This window comes from Takifugu rubripes, chromosome 19 (genome assembly GCF_901000725.2).
Source record: "Takifugu rubripes chromosome 19, fTakRub1.2, whole genome shotgun sequence".
Lineage (NCBI taxonomy): Eukaryota > Metazoa > Chordata > Actinopteri > Tetraodontiformes > Tetraodontidae > Takifugu > Takifugu rubripes.
The window spans coordinates 10710523-10735272 of NC_042303.1; the positions used below are offsets into that span (position 1 = coordinate 10710523).

The 24750-nt window shown below is 41.9% G+C and overlaps 1 protein-coding gene and 1 long non-coding RNA gene across 5 annotated transcripts in view; one reads left to right on the plus strand and one right to left on the minus strand.

The window, feature by feature from the left end:
* Positions 1 to 24750, plus strand: part of kcnab2a (potassium voltage-gated channel subfamily A regulatory beta subunit 2a) — a 49448-nt gene that overhangs the window by 21615 nt on the left and 3083 nt on the right. For 3 of the 4 annotated variants that reach the window (XM_029826687.1, XM_003973347.3, XM_029826688.1), the window contains 12 exons: positions 15208 to 15251; positions 15503 to 15540; positions 15806 to 15885; positions 18419 to 18463; positions 18902 to 18946; positions 19200 to 19243; positions 19523 to 19609; positions 20933 to 21018; positions 21119 to 21239; positions 21451 to 21545; positions 22366 to 22486; positions 23932 to 24020. In XM_029826687.1, coding sequence (XP_029682547.1) covers positions 15208 to 15251; positions 15503 to 15540; positions 15806 to 15885; positions 18419 to 18463; positions 18902 to 18946; positions 19200 to 19243; positions 19523 to 19609; positions 20933 to 21018; positions 21119 to 21239; positions 21451 to 21545; positions 22366 to 22486; positions 23932 to 24020 — 895 coding nt within the window. Of the gene's footprint in view, positions 1 to 6211; positions 7198 to 15207; positions 15252 to 15502; positions 15541 to 15805; positions 15886 to 18418; positions 18464 to 18901; positions 18947 to 19199; positions 19244 to 19522; positions 19610 to 20932; positions 21019 to 21118; positions 21240 to 21450; positions 21546 to 22365; positions 22487 to 23931; positions 24021 to 24750 lie in introns of those variants that run through there. The other variant, XM_029826686.1, reaches the window with a different exon arrangement.
* Positions 16536 to 17428, minus strand: LOC115246859 (uncharacterized). The gene is made up of 3 exons (XR_003885953.1): positions 17320 to 17428; positions 16779 to 16842; positions 16536 to 16665 (listed from the first exon to the last, which is right to left on the minus strand). It is a non-coding gene; the product is annotated as an uncharacterized lncRNA (long non-coding RNA).

Sequence of the window (24750 nt, forward strand, 5' to 3'; positions counted from 1 at the left end):
ATTTGTTTTCGAATGGTCATCTCTCCGGTTCCACTCTCTGCCATCTCTGGCTGGCTTAGGCTGACAGCTTGTCAAAATGTTCAACTCAGAGATAATGTGTGGGAAGAGACGGGAATGCTGCAGTTCAAAATTCTTGTTTATAGCGGCTCGGCAAGAAAATATAAAGGCTGCTCTTTCCCTTGTAGATATTGATATTTCGAGATTTGTCCTTGACAAATTGATTTCTTGACATTTTTGTAGTGAGGGGCGATCATTTTGTATGGCAATGGCAGCTCCATTTATACTTTAATAATTATATAGGAAAGCCAGATCTTTATCTCATAGCCTCGGCATGGAAATTAGATGGTGATGATGTGACCAACCTGTAGAGATACTTAAGATTACTCCCCCCCCCCCTGCTGTGTCTATCACAGGAGAACACAACATCCATCAACTACTGCTCACTAAAGCTCACTATAGTAAATCTAACTAAATCTATCATGAATTGTCACTCTAAGTGATATTAAAAGGCCAAATGAACAAGTAACAGTATCGATTTGTCGATGAAGTCCTCGTAATCACCAGCTGCCTCTGGTGATTAGTGCAATAATATTATTCCTCCTGTCCTTTATGTTCAAGTTATTCCTGTGTTATTCTTTATAGGCTTCAAGGGGATTCTCTCTTTATATAGGGAGAATCTTTGCGATGGGATGAAGATGACAACTCTGCATGCGCCCCCAGTTTCTCTACACATTGTCACTTTTGCTACCATAAATGTGTTGCTTCAGGTTCACATTTATTTATATAGTACATTTTTAACCATCTTAAAAGAAACAAATAAATAGCTGGTTTGACGACCACTAAGACCATCTGTTTGACTGCCTTTACTGCTCAAACAAGAGTGTGAACGTATAGAATGTAAACATAAAGAATGTAAACATAATTGTGCCATTACATTCCTTGCATCTGAGTTAATTTTCAATGTAATTCCTTTATTCTGCTAATCTAACATTTATTTAGTGCCGTGGGATTCCCAGTTTGATCCTTTTATTTCTATTTTTACCTGCACTGCAGTAAGAGTAATTACGCAATCAAGCTGAATTGTGTGGACCGTAGTGTCGACTCCTCCGCCGCTGCGTTTGCTCACCTCGTCTGTTCCCTGAACCGCAACACGCAGACAGTTATTGTGGTACAACAGACAAAAGCATTAAATCACAGCAAAAGTTATAACTTTTTATACCCACACAAAAGCCCGAGAGCCACACCAACCTACTCGACCTGCTATACTCAATTCAAGCCCCTACACTCGCCCACCAGCTCACAGAATTACTAGCTTCAAATGTATAGATGTGATGGAGGAGCGGAGCAGCACCGCGCTGACTGCGGTGCTGACGCCACAGCTGAGAGCAGCAGCAGCCCTCAGCTTTAACCTTTCTGAGAGTTACGGATTTACTGTTAAACAGTTACGGATTTACTGACTGCATTTAAATGAAATTGCTGACCAGATTTGTATCTGTGTGTATTCTGGTAAGACCACACAGTAAAGTGGCAAAGATATAAATAGCCATCTCCCTTCATAAGCCCGGTTTAACCCCCTGTCGTTCATCACTTATCACAAGGCCATCAGAAGCCTGATGAACTGATGACACGGGTCAGTCTGCAGCTGTAGCTTGCTGACAATAGAATCCCAGCACAAAGCTATTTTTTAGCCAATATTTCATGACCATACCGTGACCATATTACATGACCATATTACATCAACAGTGTCATTCTTCCCTTCTTAAAATCCAACTTGAATCTTTCAAAACACCATTGACAAGCACATATAGAAAACATATCAATATTAAATCTTATTACAGGCTCCGTTTCAGCCTGTAAAAGTGTTATGTAAGAGCAGGGGTTTCCTTTCCTCCTTTTTTTTGGCTGTCTCAGCTCTCCTGCTCTGTTAGACATGTCAGTGGGGACCGCTGAAAGGACGGCTCCTCCTGAGCTCCGCTGTGTGCTGGGAGTCTGTCACGTTCACGGGGACTTCACTCACTAATCACAGATGTGACCCGTGTCTCATTCCACTCCTCCCAGGATGAAAGAGATTCTTAAAACAGAACCGAACATAATTATTCTGTCACCTTCCATGATGTTGTGTGTAGACGGCCAGTAAAGCTGTTTTTATATCATAGATTTTTCCAGTGGTCGGTTAGCATGTTTTCTATAGTTAACGCTAGCACGCAGACGTCCATTCTTCCATTAATCCTCATTACAGTGATGAAACGTTCAGCTGTTGTAAAGATTAAGACCCAGGCCGCAGGGTGCATGGAGCTGCTTGAACAGCATTACCGCATGCGTCAATCAGGTCTGTCAATCTGTCTGACCTCACATCACTTTCCATTACTCACTTAAGCCTTTTCACCCACTCTTTTCCGTACACAGTCAGTCATGCACATGCTGCCTCTACGCCGCGTTGCCACCCCCATGTCAGGGCTGTCAACCTTATCAGCCCTGTACTCTAAGTCTCATTAATGCTGCTCAGTTCAGCCCACAGTGCAGCTTAGTTAAATTTTCAGTGGACAGCTGGACAACATCCCCACAAATAAGTGAGTGGTCATTCTCTGGAACACTGAACTGTAACGTGACTATTTCCTTGAATGATATGGGGCACTTCCTGTGGATGAAATGCCCTGGGCGATAAATGAATACCTGACCATATACTTCCATAGTGACACCCTGCTGTGTCTCCTGCTGTTTTTTTTTTTCCTGTCTCAGCATGTTGGCTCACACAGATTTATGTTGGATCTTTTTAATTACCTCTGAGATCTGCAGCTCATTAGATTTTTACCAGTTGCTGACAAAGTTGGCAGCCTCTCCACACCTTCACCACAGATGTAAAATTTACTGTTTCATCCAGTATTTGTTAGGACTTTAAATGCAACGTGATGGATTAACGTAATTATAAATGCAGTTTTTTTTTTTAATAGTAAGTATATTTAAATGTCTATTCAGGGACCCTTGGGTTCTGGGATTGATGCCATATCCTTGAATATGTTTACCCTATTTTACATCAAGGGTTTTGGTCACTTTGTCATCAGTAACTAAATGGCTCCCCTGTTGTTTTCAAATAGGCTTACTGACTTGGACACTGAGTAGATTCATGGTAACGTGATTGTGTTGAGTCTCATTAACTGTATGATGACACAGTGGAAATCACCAGCCCATCATTTTTGCAGCATTTGACATAATGCGAGCGGAGTGTGTAGATTCATCGTGCTACTCCTGTCAGCTGAGGCGTCCTCAGTCAGCCGGTGGGCCACTTTCATTGGCAACATCCATGAAATAGCTTTGCCTTCAGACAGACACGCTGAGGTTTTGAAGGCTTTTTCTGCCCCAAAGAAAGAATTCCGCAATCACTTTTTGGAGGTATTTGAGCTGCCTTAATATTAGCTCAGTACTCTGACAGAGGGCGATACTATTATCAAAATAAATGTCAAATGCATGATTATTATTTTTTTTAAATTGAATCTCCGTTTTGAGTAGCTGTGGGCATTTGCACACTTTGCAGTATCCACTGGTCCATTGTCTATTCTCCAGGGAAATGCTGCTGATTTGGTGAAGAATCACTGCTAATGATAGTACTCCCAACCCCTCTACAGTCAGAGTACTTTGTTATGCTCCGATGATCATTTCTCTCTTTCTCTCTCTCTCTCTCTCTCTTTCTCTCACACTCACTCTCTGTGTCTCTCAAGGATGTCCTTATGATGCTTCCTTTTCCACTAACTGTATACAGTACAATGCTGGCTTTAACCTGAACATTGAATGAAAGATTCACTAATATTGATTCAATGGGTGCAGATTTTTGGACAACCACAATTCACGAGACCAATCAATGCAAGGGGCTGAGGGCTGAGGTATGGGATGTAGGAGTGGGTGAAGACGGATTTCTTCCGTCTGCGTCTGAGTCCAGTACTAACTGGTTTTAGTTTTATTCATTTTATTCATTCAGTGTAGTTTTAACTGTACGGTTGCCAATTAGGCGTAGCACAACTATAATACAATAATTATTGCACTATTCTACCATGGATGTTGTATTATAGGTGTGTGTTATCTGTGTTATGCAGAACAAAGAATTTGAAATTAGCCACAAATGACCGAGATTACAGAGAAGCTCAAAGTTCTGCCCTATTTTGTTTAGAAGACATTGAATATCTTTATTATCGACTGAATTTAATCCATAAATCCTTTTTCAGGCTAACCTCAACTAGTGACATGTCACATCCACATGCTTTACAGCCCAGATGGAATGCTTTTAAAGGAATGAGAGCAAGAGTTCTTAAATTAAAGACAAAAAAAACCTTTAAAGAACCAAGCAGTGAGATGTCAATCATACATTAAATGCACGGTGGAAAAACCTCATCTGCCTGTTGTGTTAATTTAATTTAATTCAGTCATATACAATAATTTGTGGCCTTACTGTTTGTAAATGTTGCTTATTAAAACTGTTCCGGTTCCTTTAGAACTCTTTAGAGTCAATGTAAATGATAAATACAACAGGCAGATGTATCATTGTGAAATGGCTGATCAATAGATTAATTTGTGTGATGGATGTCTAGTGAGTGGGGTGATGCATGCCCATATTGATCAGCTATTGTTGAAAGTCAGTCAATAAGATGTGTATTTTTCCAGACGAAGAGACAAAAAGACAGCCAGCCAATGAAAGAAGCTATAGCAAGGAGAAGTCCCGTGATGATTTTGCTCAACTAGTAAATCTTGGAAGCACAGAACAATACACAGAACAATACGCAGCAAACATGTTTAATTTTAGCACATTGTTTGAATGTTTTCATGTGTCATTTTGAGTATTGGTTGTTTTGTTTTTTTTGTGCGATTGGCAAATGTCAGACCACTGGCACTGTATCTGTACTGGCTGAACCCAGCCCCTCATAGCACTGTCCCCATGTCACGACTCCCGGGAGGTGGTGGGGGGATCTTGGCATCACATTTCTGCAGCTCTGGCGGTGAGTGCATGGACTCTACCCTACGGTAAAGGGAGGCATGGTCAGGCGTGCACGCTTAAATACCCTGTCACAATGGGCCGTGAGGAATGGGAGAGGGAATGAAAATCGGCCCCAAGTGTGCTGCCCATTACCCCGACTGCATGGTGAACCTCCTGAGAGTCCATTCTTAGTGCATATTCTGCTGCCACTGCTGTTAGGCGGCAGTCATGTGTTTAAAGTCGAGGTCATTCCATTCATACTCAAGCTGATATTTACTTCTTTTAAAAAGGAGCTTTTGAAAAGGTCATCGCGAGCTCAATGTAGAATCCAAATCAGATTTCCGTTGAATTAAACCGCATTTCACCTCGGGGGGGCTATTTAAATCCAGTAGAGCAAAAGGTCGTAGCTCCAAGTATAGGGTTGTCAGTTAGCTCCGGCTTGTTTGCTGGATTCCTTTAAAGGAGGAGGTCATTTCTTCCCCTCCTTTATTCACATGTCTGCTCCTGATGGCATCTCGTTTAATTATCTCCCTCCACACTCGCTGGCTCCCTCAGATAAGCTCCAGTATTATATTACTAGAAGCATGTGTCTCATCTGCTGTCTCTTCAGTGTGTGGCCACTGTTGCATTGAGCCACATTTCCATGGTGTTCACTTTCAGACGCCTTTATTATCATAATTTTATTGTTTCCAAGCTGACTTAAAATGCTGCTGTTGTTCTTTAAATCAGTAATTATTCACCCGGAGGAATACAAATAAACAGGTTTGGTGTCCCAAAACCTTCTTTAATTTGGCAGCTGAAGATTTAGCTAAATTAAATAGCTCCTAAACATATTTTTTTTAACTAGTGCTATGATATTGCCACAGGACTTGTTGTGTCTGTGACAGTGTTTCTTTGGGCGTACATTATCACAGATGAAGTTACATAATGAATATTTCATGGGCAGTTGGACAGACCCACGTGAGAGCCCCTTTTTCTGTGACTATGGGCTGTTGTCATGACCACTGAGCCTTCAGTGTCTTCTTTGTCATGAAAGAAAAAACTACACTACAGGGCAACTTTCTGACACGGAACACAAAGCTGTGCACATTTTTAAGCAGAATTATAAACTTGCATTTAAATGAAATTCTATTTCATGCGGCTGTAGCTCTGAATATTTCTTCTCATAGCTCCTCTCCATATCCCTCCCACCTCTCTCTCTCTCCTTCTCTCTCTCTCCCTCTCTCACTCACACCTCCCCCTCTTTTCCCTTGCCTGTGTGCACCATGCCTCTTTACGCTGTGTATAACATACAGAGATGCAAGTTTAATCTGGGCAACGGTCAGAGCTGAGAAGTCACCCTCTCGGTAACGTGCAGTAATATTCAGCAGCCAGTGCTGCTGTGAAGGCGGATTCAGAGAAGAGGTGAAGAGGAGATGAAAAACCTACTGGAGCTGCATTCGTATGTCATTCTGTCCATCTCTTTGTGTGGATCCATGTGTTTCTATTCACAAAGCTTTGCAGCAAAAGGTGTTTTTTCCAGCACCGGGCTTTAAAAGGAAATTCTAATACCCTCGCTGCCAGTCTCTGAACATCTGTCTAGATGATAAAGTGTGCCTGAACTCCCAGGGCAGAAATTCTTACGAGCTTTCTCTTTTGAAGATTGGGATTTTTAAAGAAAATTTTATTCTGTTTTTTCTTTGTTTTGGACTGTTCCTAATCCTTCTGGGCTGCAGCTGCTGTAATGTTGGACTTGGACTTTGTTAGAGAGGATTTTGTTTTTACCTGATGAATGCTCCACTGCAGTTTGAGCACATTCTGATCTGCCTGCTGCTGCTCCGGTTTTTACTCAGACACTTTAGCGGCTGAGCAGTGATTTCTCCAACAGAGGCAAGCGCGCGTGACGCACAGTGGTTGCTTCCGACGGACCGAACCGTGTCACACAGCTCAGAAGAGCCACGGGCTTCCCATCCTCTGCAAGTTTGTGCCGAGTTTTAATCAAGCGCATTTGCCCGCAGTTTGGGCAGCTGCCCCAAAGTCAAGATGCAGGTATCGCTCGTGTGTACGGACCACCGTGGGGGGGTAAGTCGCAACACAGAGGACCGGCTAAACCGACAGAATGCCAACAGCCCCAACCCGGGCACCCGCAGCAAGTTCAGAGCGGTGGCGATGGTTGCTCGCAGCCTGGGACAACTCTCTGTTCAGAGTGTGCCTTCCTCCAGTGAGCAAAGCATGAAGACAGGCATGAAGTATAGGTAGGACATGTCTGCCCTTTATGGTCGAAGATCAATGCCGTCAATTGCATGGAGCAAAAATGTAGGTCTGAAATTTAGAGTTAGGTTAAGAGCCTAAATGAAAAATGTTCACATAAACAGCAAAATATAACACTGTTTTCTTTTATTGTGCTTGCATCACCTGTTAAAGACTGCTGACACTCCGAGAAAGTACATGAACTATGTGAAAGCACATATTTACTATTTAATGCTGTCCATGCAGTTTTTTGTTTTTTTTTCAAGCATGACCACAAAACATCTTACATTTATATTTTTGATTGTTTTTAATGATTAAATATTAAGAGATAAATTACCGGTATGTCATGAAATGTAAACGTGCCAGTGGCCATTGATGTTTAATCTTCTCTGTGCAGAGAACAGCCAAGCACTACAAAGTACCGTACAGTAATCTACACTGAGTGAAGCTAATTAGAATTTACCCTGATTAGTCTCTCAAATGCAAAACACCACTTTGATTCTGAACAGTTTAAATGTTTGCCTGGATTAAAGTGATAAGTCCCTGATAATTATAATTCACTGATTAAGTTATTCGTGTAGCTTTTAGCATTTGTAAATGTGATGCTTTTATTACCTGAGTCCATGTTGTGGAATTTATAGGAGACCTTTTTAAAAACCTTCATTTATTCATTGAGTTAATTATATTGTTTACACTGTCATACTGTGAAATTGTAATTATTTTATTGATAAAGCAAAAAAGTGTCAAGAAATAAAAGTTGACCTGGCTGCTGATAAAGCAGGTTTTGCCAACGGACAGGTGTAATTAAGATCCGTCACAGATATGAGGAATTCCATAATTCCCTCTGAAGGTGCGGCAATAAGCATTCCGTCTGATTCAGCTGGTGGGAGGCTGGCCTTGCTGCCACTGTCATTATTGAGGTTGATGATATTGAATGAGTCAAATCCTTTTTAGTGCAACGAGGCCAGAGGCTGTCGGTGCACTTCTGCAGTGTCATCCAAAGTATAAAACAAGGTGTGTGTGTGTGTGTGTGTGTGTGTGTGTGTGTGTGTGTGTGTGTGTGTGTGTGTGTGTGTGTGTGTGTGTGTGTGTGTGTGTGTGTGTGTGTGTGTGTGTGTGTGCGTGATGTGGAGTTTTCAGAGATGCACTTTGTTTTTACACTGAGTTTTGTGGAATTAAAACAGAATTGAAACTGTTTAGAGATTATTTCCTTCATAAACATTCACAAGAAAAGGGTGAAGAGGAGCAGAGTACCTGCCTCTCAGGCTCAAAGCTTACTGGTAAAAGGAGACGTGAACTTTCTTATTTATCTTCAGTTTTTCATATTCCTGTTTAGACACCTGAAGAGTGTAAGAAGTCTCCTACGTGGGAACATTTTCAGGGCTCATCCACCTTAGATTATTTTACTATTCACAGAGCAGTACAGTGTGAAATTCAAATTGCTTTCATTTGCATACAAGCCCGGCTCTCTTCTTTGTTGGTAGCCTTGACTCAATGGCCCAAGACCATTAATGGATGCAGGTTGAATTAGACCTGATCTCCCACAAGGCCAAGCAAATCCATCAAGGTGAACATCTTTGGAAAGAACAGTGGTTATTGTGGGTTATATAACAGTGGAATGAACCATTTTATTATGTGGCACTGGGTCTGCATGCCGTGACTGGTTAAAATCCTCAGATTTGACAGGGGGAGCTCAACCGACTCCAAGAAGTTATTAAAATGCCCTGTCAGGAGTGAATTAATAGTGCATGTGAAAAGGTTCGTGATTATGTAAAACAGTATTCCTCAGGAAACGGAAGAATTACTGAGAGATTGGGAAGGCAGCACAGGTGGAAACTCAATCCCATAAAGGCCTTACTTTTTAGTGCTCGGGCAGCCAACCCTAGAGAGGCCACAGCCAGTTATTTGGCTTCGGTCTAGAAAATAAGCTGTTGATAAGGTGAATATAGGTGCTTCAGTGGGTAGTATAGCATGCAGCTATAGGAAGGAGTCTCCAGAGGATCTCTCCAAAGCACTAATTCTCCCCAAGGGTGATTTTATTCTAGTTACATTTGCAGTGCCAGCAGCAACTGTGAAATGACATAAGCTGGCCGATAGCAGTGGTATTTAAAGGATGCAGTCAGCAAATTCAGCATCCACAGGATGGAAGATGTGGCATTTATTTTCTTAATTTCTGTTTCTCTCTCAGCGCTGTGTGATTTATCCTCTCTACCACCAGCTGTGCAGAAACAAAGTTGGCCTGGTATTTTTAAATACGCTCACTGTTTCCTCAGTAGAATAGATGTTTAGAAGTCTATGGCCATGGTCTAGACCCTGATGTTGGAGCTAAATTGTTAATTGTCTAAACTGTTTACCTTTTGGTCCCTGTGGTCCCAACACCAATGAAATTGTACTTCTAGCAATTAGATCTAGTTCAAACCTGGTTACTTCAATGCAGAAAAATTAGATTTTTTTTTTTCAAATCATCACTTTTTTGTGATCAACCATTGTTTTGTGTGATATACCCTTACTATATACAGTATATTATAAACAACATTTTAAGACACTGTTTTACAGTTCTGATAATTTTCTGCATGCAAGTTTGCATCAAAATGTCCCAAATGCTTCTGGTTTCTTTATGAAGTCAGTTGTTTTATTTTTACTGCTCTGGTTAAACAAATCAGAGCTGCTTCACCTCCCACCCTGATGTAAATCTAGAAGTAAACAGGACTCGGCCCAGACTGTCAGTAGGATTCCTCACATCTCTGGAGGTCCACTTTTAGTTGCAAAGTTGACAGTGAGTCACAGACTGAGTAAGTAGCTGCCGGCAGTGTTGTGTAGGTGGACGGTATTTAAACCCAACCCAATTGTGATGTATCTTCATCAAAGATGATGATACATCACAATTCATCAAAGATGAAGATACATCTTTCATCAAAGATGAAGATAAGTTGACTGTGGTGGAATAAACATGCGGTTCTGTCTCCATGCGTACGGTAGCTTGGAGTCATCATGAAATGGATCAGTGGAGTCCTTGAAAGCACATTGTGAAAACCCAGGGTTGATGCCGCAACTACACAATAGCTACTGTTATGCTTCTATACTGTTTTGATGATCACGTTTTAGGTGCAGTTACAAACACTTGATGGGTGCTTCAGTATGGGAACATTCTTGTTTTAATCACAGATTTTTCCAGCATTGTTTTTTTTCCAATATTGTGTTATAAACAAAAGCAGAAGCAAATATCACTCGAGCTTGGGCGACAAAAGCTGTGGGAGTGAAGTTTCAGGCTTTGTGAGTGTGGGTGATCACTGGGATGTTTTCCTGCTTTCTGAGGACTCCTCTTCAGAATGCCAATTTTCCTGCACTCCATTTTAGATTATGAAACATATTATAACTACATTATTGTATCAGTACCAGTGCGTGTCCTGGTGAGAATTCACAATGTGGGCAACAGCTTGCCCACATTGTGAATTCTCACAATTGGCCCAGATCTGAGCCACTTAACGTATATTTTACGTGCATTCACCATCTGTTTGCTCCAGGCATCAGAAGAGAAATGGCAATACATAGATCAGTTGATTTAGGTATAAGTTTCACTGTAGGCTCTGAGGTTTTGTTTATTTTGGTGTGCATGCATGTGTGTGTTTGCTGCGTGAGAGCCACACTTGTGTGATGCTGAAGGAGAAAAAGAAGACAGCTGTTCTTTATTTGCATCACTGATGGAGTTTAATTAGAGCCTGTTTGGGAGCTTGTGTACGCACACACTTTGCATGTGTCTTAGCGCCACCAATTTCTCACAGCATGTATTTTCTTGGCTCCAGAAACACTAGAAAGAACCTCAATCCTTGATTCGCTCGGTTGCACAATGCTGTCATTTGTGTTTTCCTATGAGGTATGATAAATCCAAAAGTATATCAATTTATTTATAACATAGCAATTTTATTGCTTCTGCATATATTTTTCATCCAAATTGTGTTGATTTCCACACTATTGACTGCTATCAAAGAATTGATATTTTCTGTTACGGGCCTGCGTGATTGTGCTGCTACATTGTGCTTTCTTTAGTAGTGAAGTGTAATTACATCTGTATCAAGTATGCATATAATTTTCCATGCAAAATAAGATGGTGAAGATGTCTTGTAGCATTTAGAAGGAAGGCAGGGAGGTCAGAGCTTGGCCTTTTCCTCAGGCAGGATAACAGTGGTAGCCCAGCAGGGAAAATCCAATCTCACCCCATAGCACCATGCTTATTCATGTGTATTAAGAGCATCAACACATTTTTAGTTGGGCAGATGGCACCATTTTCCTCTAAATAAATATATTTACACATGACTGCATTACCGCGCTTTAATCTTTTACAATAATTATCTTAGACATTGTGTATGCTTGCTAATTTTTACATAAACGTAATTGGTGGTGTACAGAGCAGAGAATAAAAATAAAGTGTCACAACTTTTAGTCCTGTATGTACACACAGTATATGATAAGAAGGTGTTTATCTCTTTTAAATACATACCAAGCTACTTTTTTTATCAAAAATTCCATACAAAAACAGTATTTAAACCTGTAATCCCCTCCGCAGACAATTTTATTTTTTCCCTCATTATCAGAGTTTGTTCCCTAATTGGTTTTGATGTATTGAAGCCTGGCAAGAAATTGTGATGAGAATCAAAACAAATCCAGCCCCCAATTGTTGTTTTGTTCAGTCCAGCTCGGTTTGGCATCATATCTGTCAGTTTTGACGGACCAAAGGGTAATTAAGAACAGTTATTTCTTTTTATTGCCAGTGTTTCGGCAATGTTTACATAATTGTTCTCAGATCAGATTGTCTCCTATCATTCCATTAATTTATAGCCTTTTTTAATGTTAAACCTCTTTTAGTCTCTTGGCTTTATTTGAAGTGAGTTTAGTCTTTGCTTCCATTCCATTTGTAGAAAGTCGTAAGAGAATGCTGCAGGATTCCCACAGTTCATTCACATCATTTTGTCTGAGCACTGGGACAATATACTTATGAATGTGTAACTGATTTAGCAGACAAGATAAATGTCAAAACTATTTTGAGTCATTCCTTTAATTAGTTAATGTGTGTAAATGGCTTTTCAGTGCAAAGTAATCCCACCCGTCATATTCAATTGCCTATTTGCGACATTTAATCCAATCTGCGTACTCAACAACACCCCCTTGCTACCTTTCAGTATAATGGATGTTATGTAAACCTGAATAAAATAAACCACCTTCATTCAGCAGGAGCAACTGGCCTTAGAAGTTTCCCTTAAGTAGGAGCACGGGTTTGGGAGTATTAATAGTTCTGCTCCATAAACACATCTGTCAGCACGGTCCTCTTTACGACTCTGCGACCTTGTTTCCATATTCATTGCATTGCCCGTCCTGACCACTAAGTTCAGCTTTATATGTATATATTCATATCCACACGAGCACACTTGTGTGCATCGCAATAAATTCAAATGTCACAAAAAAGTAGATTTATTTCAGAAAATGTCTGAATGGTGATTTATTACTGATATATTTGAAGCATTCATTTCTTTGCGGATGCATTGGAATAAAGAAAAATATGAACAGATACAGAACTCAATACTTGATTGAGACTCCTTTTGCTTGAATCACAGGAGCACTTTGGTGTTGCATGGGCGCGATGAGTCCCTGGCACTGCTGGTCATTTCATACTTCCATTGTACTGACCTCTTTGGGGGGAAAGCTTTTTTTTTCCTATAGGTCACCTTCTATCAAAAACTGGTGATTGGGTTGATTTTATTATATCTGTATTATATCTTATACTTGCGAAGCACTTGTAAACTGTTGACTAGATCAAGTGGGGAGGGAGAGCAGAGGGCTGATTTGACCTTATGCTTCAACGAGACTTGTTGTGGTGTGTGTGTGTGTGTGTGTGTGTGTGTGTGTGTGTGTGTGTGTGTGTGTGTGTGTGTGTGTGTGTGTGTGTGTGTGTGTGTGCTGTGACTTCCCTTTGGCTGCTGTGCTGCTGCTGTCATGTTCCCCTTGTCTGCTTCATTATTGAGGAGGGTGAGATAGAGCTGACTTTTCCTGATGTGGTTCCTGCTGGTCAAGGCCCAGTGGGAACCCGATCCCTGTCTGCTCCTGTGCTAGAGGGCAGTTGCAGTAAAATATTAAACCCAACAATGTGCTGACAAAGAGACATCCTTACAGTGAGAACAGAAGCAAGGGCAAGGCCATGCTTTCAGGGAAGCACTGCGTTACTACTGCACGTGCAGTGTTCAGGCTTGTGCAGAAGAAGCTTTAAACTGCGATAAGTATCGGCAGATTGTCTATTTAATAATGTCTAAGTTTGCTGAAATCAGTAAAACCTTCAGGTTAAGCACGCATTACTGAGTCTAAACAGCCTTTTACCTGTGTGAAAATCCAGCAACAACATTTTTTTATTCCATTATTCTTAAATAAAGTGCAGCTTGACTGATATTTGACGGTACATCAACATACTAAAAACTTTTTATTTACATTTTATTTTACAGTACAGAATGTTAAGAGATTGTCAAGTCTGCTCCGTAATTCATTACTTTTAAGAACAATATACAAATAGTGGTCGATCTTATCCAGCAGTTTGCCAGAGGGGACTTGTGTCACTGTGCTGCATGTGTTAGGGAACGTGGTCCAAATAGATCCTCTTATCTCTCTTTACTTCTGCTCTGTGGTTTCCTTTGCATGCTTTATTTACAATTATAGACCTCCCTGACCAAAATATGTATTTAATTCTGGAAAATTGATTTGATTGCATGTAAAACGCCCTAGATTTGTTTTAATTATTGTTTGTCGTTTGCTGGCTGAGCTGCGACATTGAACTCCTAAAAAAGATCACGAATATTGTTAAGTCTTGTTAGTGCAATGAACATTTAACTGGCGTGAAAGCACATTTGGGAAAGTAGATTCCCAAATTTGTTTTCAAAGGTTTAGTCTGTGTTTTTTGGTGCAGACCACATTGACATGAATGTGTTCTTAGTCACTGCAGAAACTCAGCAATCTTCACAAAACACCCCCACACACATGCGTGCGTGCACACATTTAACATCAAGCCTCTGTCTCCCTCTCTTCTCCCTTTCACTGTATTTCTATAGAGGCAGTCGTATAAAAATAAATTAGATATCCTCCCACCCACTCACTTTGACTCCTGCACATGTTACATCATCTCTAAGGCCACATTTCTTTTAAGTCTTTACACCGGCAGCTTATCTTTTAAAGGGTCTTGACCAGGCGTGCCGTAACAAACCTGCATTTGTAGATTCTGTATTTTGCACATTAGCAGTATAGAGACGCCTTCCAGAAAATAAAATCATAAAAAGCAAATTACAGCAAATAGAGTTATTCCTTCACTTATAATAAATATGTTTAAGTTTTTCCTTTTAAACACACACATCTCAGAGATGTTCAGAAGCTCCACAAAGACGCAGCCAAAGCTGTGATTGTCAGCAGAGAGGTCTGTCTGGGCTGTGATAGGCTCAGAAACGCCAGCTTTAGGAGCAGTTGTTGTGAGTAGCAAAGCTTCTGCTTTGCTATGGGGGATTTTAGTCAGATGGCGGCTGAGTGATCCTCGTGTGCTGGAAGAAATTTTACTGGATGTCACGGTGGGCTTGTCAAAGACCCACATCTTGTCTTTGACTTTGCTCTGGTTTTTCCCAGTCATATACAGAATATTTACATGTATGTTGGGTGTCATCATATATGCCACTGCCATAGCTTTAAATTTCTTTGTAGAGGTGCAGATTGAGATTAAATCGGTCAATACATGTGCCCTGTTCTTCCCTTCTGTGACTTTAAGCTCCCCCTACAGTAAGAACTTGGAGGAGAGCTTTCTCTAACATCAAGGACAAATGATAATACTGTTGTTGATTTGTGCATCAAGTAACAATTAAATTAGGCTTTAAGACCTTATTTTTATGCTCATATCTACTGCTGGAAGGTTGTAAAAAAACAAAACAAAAACAAAACAAAACACTGCAGCCTTGGTGCTGCTTTAAAGCTAATGCAATTATTTGTGTTGACAGAAACCTTGGGAAGTCAGGCCTCCGGGTGTCCTGCCTCGGATTAGGTAAGAGTCACATTTGCTGCATCCAAACAAATTTGTAGAACAGTTGTGAGGACAACTGAGTAGACATTGTTGTTGGATACATCTTTGAGTTCCCAGTGAATGCTGAAGCGCTAAGCCTAAAGGTTAAAAAAGAACTTCCTTAGCCATATTCCATTTCTTGCTCGTGCAGAATCCCATGTGCCAAACATGTAACCGACTGTCTGCACGTGTTTTTGTGTACGTTCTGACCCCCACATTCCTTGTCTCTGTAGGAACATGGGTGACATTTGGTGGACAGATAACAGATGAGGTGAGAGCAGATGGATTTTGTCATCTTCTGTCAGTCAAAGCATATAAATGGATCCCTCCATATGAGAGGAGCTATCCTGGTGTAACTAAGAAGCCTATTTTTAACAAAAAAACATCTAGAGTGAGTCAGAGAAATGCAGCAACTGATAACGTCATAGCAAAACATTAACAGAGCCTTATTTTGTATTGTTTAATGACTGAAGGGTCGTTGGCTGCCTCTCACCCCATCCTCTCCCCTCTCTCGTCCACCCTGACTCTCTCAACAGATGGCAGAGCAGCTGATGACTCTGGCCTATGAAAATGGCATCAATCTGTTTGACACAGCGGAGGTCTATGCTGCCGGAAAGTGAGTATATCCAGTGCCACAGATCAGTAGGCAGTGAGGCCAAATAATCTATGTGATTAATCTTAAAGGCTCTGGGTGCAGAGTACCCTTACGCTGAGCTGCTTGTGGAACAAGGATTAGAGCTGATGCACAGCTTTGACACACCTATACACACAACATAAAATCCCCAACATTCCACCAGAAAACTGGTTTATTTATTTAATCCATGTATTTGTCTTGTCAAGCGTATGAAAGGTCACGTGTTTACTGTCCATATTTTGCCTAGACTGACCCTGGATTGCCTTACAACTGTGCATTGTTTACAGATGGGTTAAACTGAGGTAGGGATTAATCTGGTTTTGTACTAACTTGGATGCTTTTAAGTAATCCCACGGATTATCCTGCGGCAGCCGTATTCCTGATTAACTGCACCAAGTCCTCTTTTTTTTTTTATACTGTCCAATGAACATCCTAAGTATTTTCTCTCGAGGATACATCAGAATTGGAGTGTCTCGAAATAAAGCAAAGGGAAAAGATGATGATGGCGCTGTCTGTTACAGTGGCTTTGATCATTTCTCATTTTATACCTTAGAGCTGCTAAATAGCCTCAGCGCTCACTTTTCTGCTCTGGGGACAATTCAGCAATCTGATGTTTTGGGATATGACTGGAAAAAAATGTTAACAGCTGACACAAAGGTATTTGTTCACTCAGCATCAATCCATGAAAATAGAGACAGACAGAGCAGCAAATGTTTGTGCCCTCTTGACTCACATGGCATCATTGGCAGCTCAGGTGTTAATCTTCATAGTTCAGAGGATGACGTGAATAAATCAGTAAAAAAAAAAGAAAGGTACTGAGTGGTGATTGTACATTCAGCTGCTGTGATGTTGCCAGTGTCAACGGATAAACAAACCTGTATGTGGCAGGAGGTTCTTGTTGTTGTTTCAGTCTATTTGTCCCAGTTTAGCCCAGCAGAACTGGATAGATACAAAACAAACCTTCAACACAGATAAAGACTCATTTTTAATTCTAGCAAATTTAGCATAACCGTCCTAATTTGCTGGCTGCTGTTTCCCAGAAATCTATAAATAAACATGTGTAATTGCAGGAGCAAACAGGCCCAGCTCATCATATGGAGCCGCCGTTATCAGCACGCACATATGGTGCTGAAGCAAAAATGAAAGAGTGCGGGTAATTGGCAGAACAGCATTTCACTCGTTTTCTTTCAGGATTAAACATTTTGCTCCAGTTGCATTTTAATTGCTTTGTATTGTCTTATATCACTGACAAATTGGATGCACATTACAAGGGAATCTGAAAGTAATAAAATATTGTAAACCATGAATAATTCAGTATTATGTCATTGGCTGTGCCGAAAGTCATGACATCAACTCAGAATACAGACCTAATTAATGGTGGATGAATGGAGTCCACCTGCTCGGGGCTCACTGTACCTTATGGTGAGGTTATGAGAGTACTCGCATTTTCACAGGGGCAGCACGCTGCGTGGGTCTTTTCCGAATGCACTAGCGGAGAACGGGAAAGCTGCACGTACAAACACAAATGTTATTGTTCCCAGGGGAGTGCTGGATCGCTTGTTGTTCAAATGGTTTGAGTCCAGCTGGCAGAATCTCAAGGTGCCAGTCATGGCCTGTTCACCTACTGTAGCCTTGTTGGATGTGGGTTGAGCAGACTGTGAGAGGCGTATACGCACCCGCAGGTCGACAACGAAATAGGGAGGGCTTGATTATTTGCTTGTTGCTGCTGTTAATTTACCTTAACACAGCTGGAAGGAAATTATAACACAGTCCAGCATTTATTTCTAAAGTATTACCCTTTTAAACATCTGAAATGTCTTATTACAGCTACTCATGCAGAATTAACATTAGAAATTAAATTACATAAAATCAGAAATAAATAATCGCCTATTAGAGCAAAGTAATACTGTTCCCACATAAATAAGAACAATAAAGTAAGTAACAAGTGAAGAGACACTAGTAAATGTTTGTTGTAAAATCCGTGTGATATTTGTATGGAATAGCTTAGACCATTTCAAAGCTTTTCACATCTGGTTTTAACTGACATTTCTGCCAATGTGGTGGTCCACTAGTCTTAAACAGACTAGCATAGCTGAAAATAACATTTCTGGTTGTCATTTAATTCAGAACCACATCGGTTAGAGGGGCAAACCTTATATATCTGCAGCATTCAGATACATTTCATATCAGCCATCAGTCAGGAGGATGTGTGTGTGAGAGAGACAGCCTCCTGACAGGTTTCAACTCGGCTGTAATGAGCCCCCTCGTTGGGCTTAATGTCACTCATTGGGACCCCTGTGGCTCCTGCTGAGTGACATAGCGGTGGTTCCGTTGCACAGCTGGACAGAGGCCATGCTCACTCAGCTCCCCTCACTAATTCACACTCAGCAGCCTGGTACAGGTGTTCTTTCTAACATAGACTTCCACAGCAAGAGCATTGAGTTGGACTACTTTGTTTCATATGTTTTCCATTGACTTCATTCAATCTGGTCTTTTTCTCACCCCCCCCCCGCAGGGCAGAGGTGGTCCTTGGAAACATCATAAAGAAGAAAGGATGGAGGTATGAAGGCAGACTTTAATTGAGTTTGCTGGGTTTTAATTTCCGTCCCAGCCAGCCCTTCACTAATCTTGCCATCTTGACATCACATGTTGGGAGGGTGGGTGAGCTGTGGACTGGAAGGATAAGAAATGGGAGAGGCAAGATTCATGCAGGAAAAGAAACTAGAAGAATCAGTGAATAAAGGATGAACTTTCGTGCCTTGTTGCCGTGGTTAGCTCGGTCAGGTTACACACCCACAGTGTTCCCTGATGCTGGTCCAGTCCTGCACGGTCACACTCACTGTGGGATGTGGGCATGTGTGATAATGAGGGGAGAAAAAAGGTAGAAGCACTTGGTTTCCCAAATGACATGTAGGCGCTCTGATACACGCTATGACTCTTTTGTTTTTGGAATAGATCATCTGTTACCGATGCACTGAGACGTGCTTTTATTTTTCAGGCGCTCGAGTCTGGTGATAACAACAAAGATCTTCTGGGGCGGAAAGTATGTTCCATCTGTTTCTTTGGCAGAGATCACACTCTCAGATGAGGGATAATTCCTCCTGTATGATTTCTATTGACAGGCTGCTCCGGTAATGGGGTCATGTCATCCAGATTGATTTGATGTAGTTTCAGTAAACATTCTTCATTAGATCCTATATTTTAACGATCTCCTTGATGATACGTTACCATGGACATCAGTTCTGGTTATTTGTTTACATCGGGGGTTTTTGGGGCTTTGTTTTTGTTTTTTTTAGAGCTGAGACTGAACGAGGTTTATCCCGAAAACACATTATAGAAGGTAAGTAGCAAAGCTTCGGGTTATTATATCAAATGCTGAGACTTCAGCAAAAAATAAATAAACACTCTGAGTATAATTAGTTGCTTTGGCTTGAGGGAATCACAAGTGCATTTTAATAACTGACAGTTTTGGGGGTTCTGGAGTTGCCAGTAAAACTTTTGTGTTCAATATTACATAAGAATAAACAGCTCGTCTGTGTTACTGCTGCAGATTTTGATGCCATTACCAAGGAAATGAAGCAGAGCTCAGGCTCTCACTAAGTGTGGCACTTGTTTCTAGGTTTAAAGGCCTCTCTAGAGCGACTGCAGTTAGACTACGTGGATGTGGTCTTTGCCAACAGACCAGACCCTAATACGCCGATGGAAGGTAATTGCTGTACTGCTTCTATTCACTCTTTCATTATTTTGATGTATTCTCACACTAAATGGTGTTTTTTTTTTTAGATTGCATGTTTGAAACCACACCTCTCTTCCGTCTCTATGACTACTGGAACATGAAGACTATACAATGTGAACTGAAATGTCTATTTTTAAAGTCCCACCTCCACATTCAGAATGAGCAAAGATAGTGATGCAGGAGACCTTTAAATGGCAGAGTGCTAACTGTGTGTGTGTGTGTGTTGGGGGGGGGGCTCAGTTGGTCTCACAGTACACATCTGCTCCCGTCTCAGAGCCCATTTGGTTTAAAGTTCGGTCAGAGGTCACTTTCCTGCCTTCAGCTCTACGTTCCTTCACAATACTTCTATGAGTAGTTAGTCAGAAGTAGCTGGTGTTGCGTGACATTAAAATCAGGATGATTATTTTGTCCATCTGCCCTTTAAAGAAGGCACAGTTCACATAGACAGATTTGAGTCTCTGTCTTCAAACCAACTGCGGTCAGACCATCTGGCATGAATTTATTCTGGTATTAGCTGTGGGGAAATAACTCTGGGGAAGAGGAGCAGAGCTGCTGTTGTGTCAGTTAACAGGGAAACTCTGTTAACGCAAGCACCTAGAACATGATGGGGGGGCTAGTTTGTCCAGTTTGGTTGCAGCAACACCCCTGATTTATTAGACTTTGCTGCTCCTGATCTTGTCCTAGCTGAGCTCAAAGCATATTTTTTGATTTTATTTTATTTTTTTTGCCTTGGGGGGCGAATTAAACCAAATCTCAGCAAGACGGAAATTAGAGTCGGTCGAAGTAAGATTATAATCACTGTCAAACGGGGGTTAGATATGGCCGTGAGATGAAATCCCATATCTGATGGCTTTAAAGGAAATATCCTGTCACGTTAACAGATAAAACACATCCTTGCTCTAAACGCTACAGCAAAAATCTACCAAATGTGCTCAGGATATTTACATGCTTGTGTTTTTTTTATGCTCTTTTCCTGATGAGAGAAGAAGCTGTCCAACTCCTCAGGATGTTCACATGAATGTTCAAGTGCATCTCGAGCAGATGAATAGCTGTCCCGCTCATCAGAATGAATCACTCCACTTTGATTAACATAATCAGCTTTTCCACTCCTCCCATGTGGTCCAGTCTATTTGGATTGCAAATGATAACAAATACATCTTTTATCATAAGCAGCTCGTGTGCTCGCGCACCACACTACCCTCCAAGGACACGGTTGAGAGTGACGAGAGAAAGGGTTTATCTGTAAACGCATCGGTGATGAAGGCACTTAGACAAGTTTTGTGTTTCATACAGAAACCGTTCGAGCCATGACCCACGTTATAAACCAAGGCATGGCCATGTACTGGGGAACATCACGCTGGAGCCCCATGGAGATAATGGTGCGACTGTCGACGATGAGTTATTCAGACTGATAATAATCAGCCTTTTCAGAGGATCTTTGATTCATCCCCCATTTCTGTGTCTTCATTCTGTTTTTAGGAAGCTTACTCTGTGGCGAGACAGTTCAACCAGATTCCTCCCATCTGTGAGCAGGCTGAGTACCACATGTTCCAGAGAGAGAAGGTGGAGGTGCAACTACCTGAGCTGTTCCATAAGATCGGTGTGCAAAAGCTCATCCCTGATTTTGTTAAATCAAATGAATTACACTCCAATGTTTGACCAATAAATGTCACCGTCAGCTCTCAAAACTAGCTGATTGCGATAATTGATCCTGCTAAAAACAAATCACTATTGATTTTCTATTTTGTTCCCATTTGTGGCCGCATCTGTTGCAACACCAGGATTTTAATGTTGGTCCCTTCTGTCCTCAGGTGTGGGGGCCATGACATGGTCGCCACTGGCTTGTGGGATCATCTCAGGGAAATATGACGGCAGGGTTCCCCCCTACTCACGGGCCTCTCTGAAGGTAGAAAAACCTCGTTCACTCGTGTTTCTTTCTCCCTCTACGATCGCCGGCATCACTGTAAACTGTTCCCTGCTGGTTGAAGGTTGTTTGTTTATCGTTTGTTTTTGTCTTTCAGGTGCACACCTCATGCTTGTGTATGTGTTGTGCGCCGTGTTGACGCCGTGTCCTGTGTACCTGTTCCCCAGCAACGCTGTTTGCCAGCTGGTTTCAGCTTGTCACACATTAAGCCCACTTCTTCCATATGCTCACACGTGCATCCACACTGCTGCCATACACACATTTAATGAAGTCTGCTGGCTTTATTTCAGTGATACGCAACCGATTTGAAACCACAACTGAAAACAATTTTGACATTAACAACAGTTTGAACCGCAAAATAATCCCAAGACCCCTGGAAGCCCCGGGAACATGTGACATGATGTGTTGTGATGTGATGCAACCATGTGTCCGTGTAGTGCAGTGGCATGTTGTCTGTCCGTGACTGTCGTTCTTCTGGGTCATCAAGTCGAGCTCCATTTTGGTGTCGTACATGGTGTTTGGAACGTGCTGCTCCGATGTTCGTGCTGCATTTGCTCTTTAAACTCCGTCCTAATGTTCTCTGGATTCTGCCTGGTTGCTAAAGGTTTCTTTAAAGGAAAATGCTGATAAGCAATAAGTGAAGATGGAGTTATTCAGTAAGTGTGGGTTCCTCTGTGTTTCCCTGGCTGCAGTGTTGACTGCAGGAGACAGAGTCGCCTGTTTAAAAGCAGGCCCCGGTGACACAGCCCGACCTGTGTGAGCAGGGCTGTGTTTTTGAGCAGGTGTGCTGTGTTTTCGACAGGGTTACCAGTGGTTGAAGGACAAGATCTTGAGCGAGGAGGGCCGGCGTCAGCAGGCGAAGTTGAAAGAGCTGCAGGCAATCGCGGAGCGGCTGGGCTGCACTCTGCCCCAACTCGCCATTGGTACGCAGATGCACTTTGCCGCTCTCTCTCTTTCTGTCTGTCTGTCCGTCCCTCTGCCTCGGATGGTCCGGGGTCAGCGACGCTCTCGGATTTCTGGTTTGACTGTTCCTGTTTTGTCATCTGTGTGCGCGTGTGTGTGTGTGCGCGTGTGTGTTTTTAACAGAAATAATAAGAAAAGTGGGACATAAAGGATGGAAAAAGTGATTCAAGAGTAAATAATCCAGCACTGATGGTCCTGGCTTCCATTGACTCCAGTCTTAGACATCATTTTAATTTGCCCGTGATGAGAAATGCAAACATTTCCAGTCTGCATTTGCTTCATCTTTGCATGTGTCTAAGTCTCCTGTGTCAGCATGAATAAACCAGCCCAGCCATAAGTCCTGTAGCCAGACAGTATTGATTCACTGCCGGGCAGAAAAGTGAGACTGCATACCCCAAAGACGCCGATCCCCCAGCCGGTAAATTCGAGCCTCTCTCTTCTATCTCAGTGCCGATCGCAGCAGATTTTTCACTCTCACAGTAATGCGGTGTCATAGATTAGGTTTCACGGGCCATTAGTGGAAACCCTCATCTTTCCCAATTACCATAAATCCTTCCAGCTCTGCTGAAGGCGCGCACAGGAGATTAATTTCCCCTGTGTAGTCCTCTGCATCACTGTGGAACTCCGATATTGAATAAAAACGATAAAACTGTCTACGGCTCAACGCTGAGGCCCATTGCTCCCTGAGCCAGTGCTAAATCAGATGTGAGCGACAGACAGTTCATACATGCTGTCGGTACCTCAGTACTTTTTTTTTGTCATTTTCGCTTTTTTGGGGGGGTTTAATCCCAGTATTTGTACAGCTGGATTCTACATCCCTCTGTGCTCTAATCTCTTTAGGAGAGAATTTTCCTCAATTGTAAAAGCACATAGTTGCATTGTATAACAGAGCCTGTCACCATAATAACACAACACAAAAAAGAGCGTTTCTGCCAGATTGTTCAGGCAGATCTTACAAACTCTTAATTATTTTTGTCTTTTCTCCCTTGTATTGTATTTCACATGAGAATGCGCTGACTTCAGTGCCTCAGTCACGGAGCCACGTTTCACTGTTGCAGATTTAGATTAAAATCTACAATAATCTCAGATTTATTTTAGGCAGCCTTATCGGTAGTGTGATAATAATCGACTTTGTGCTTCTCAACTGTATTATTAGGCACAGATGAGGTGGTTTCGGCATCTTCTTGATCTGTTTCAAGTCTGTTGTGGCTGGAATTTAGTTAGATGCCACTTGTCGAGTGGGATATGTTCATATGTTTATCAAGATGTTGCAGTCGTGTGTATGTGTGCGTGTGTGTGTATGTTAACATGCAAATGCATGTTTGAGTGTGAAGCAGAGGGATGCTGTGAATGTGACTGTGTCTGGTGGTCGGGGGTGTCATTGCTCTTTACTGGTCTCCTGCAGCGTGGTGCCTACGGAACGAGGGGGTCAGCTCTGTCCTTTTAGGGGCTTCCAACACTGACCAGCTGATGGAGAACATAGGAGCAATACAGGTGAGTGTGTGTGTCTGTGTCTGTCATCATGCAGAGGACAGTCAGAGGTGTATTTGTAAGAATGTGTCCTGACCTGTTACATCAGGCGCCGTATTCGTGGCTTTTATTCCATAACAGCAGCCCCCGTCTCCCGAGTACACTTCAGCCTCTTGGGCACTGCTGCACGCTCTGGTACGCTTTACTGTACTGTGTTAATAAGGTCGGCCGAGTATCTTTAGCCGGCGGAGTTGGACAAGGCAGCAGCCATCTCTTTTTCTCTTGATAAGATGCGTCCTCCTAATGGACTCTTCTGATTGGTCAGGGTTTCTCTTCCCTCCGCACATTTTGCCTGGCTCAATAAAGAGCGTGTGTGTGTGTCTGTGAGTGTGTGCGTGTGTGTGTGTATGTGTGTGTGTGTGTCTCCTCTCTTATTGTGTTTGATATTTCAATTTCCAAATGCTATGCTTACATTTCCCAAGGGCTCTGTAGATTTCCTTTCAGTGAGTTTTACATCACACACACGAAACAGGCACACAATCCTGAATCTGAAGAAATGAGATCATATTTTTATCCTTTAAAACTAAAAAAATACAAATCTTCTTCATTATTACTGACATCCTATAAAGTCTTTCTTTAAATTCCTATTTTCAACCAAGCACGGCATCAGCTACTGTGCTGAAACTCGCCCTTCAGTGCCTCCTACAGGCTGCAACGTGTAACTGCAAATGTTTTCTAAAATTGTTCTCTCTCC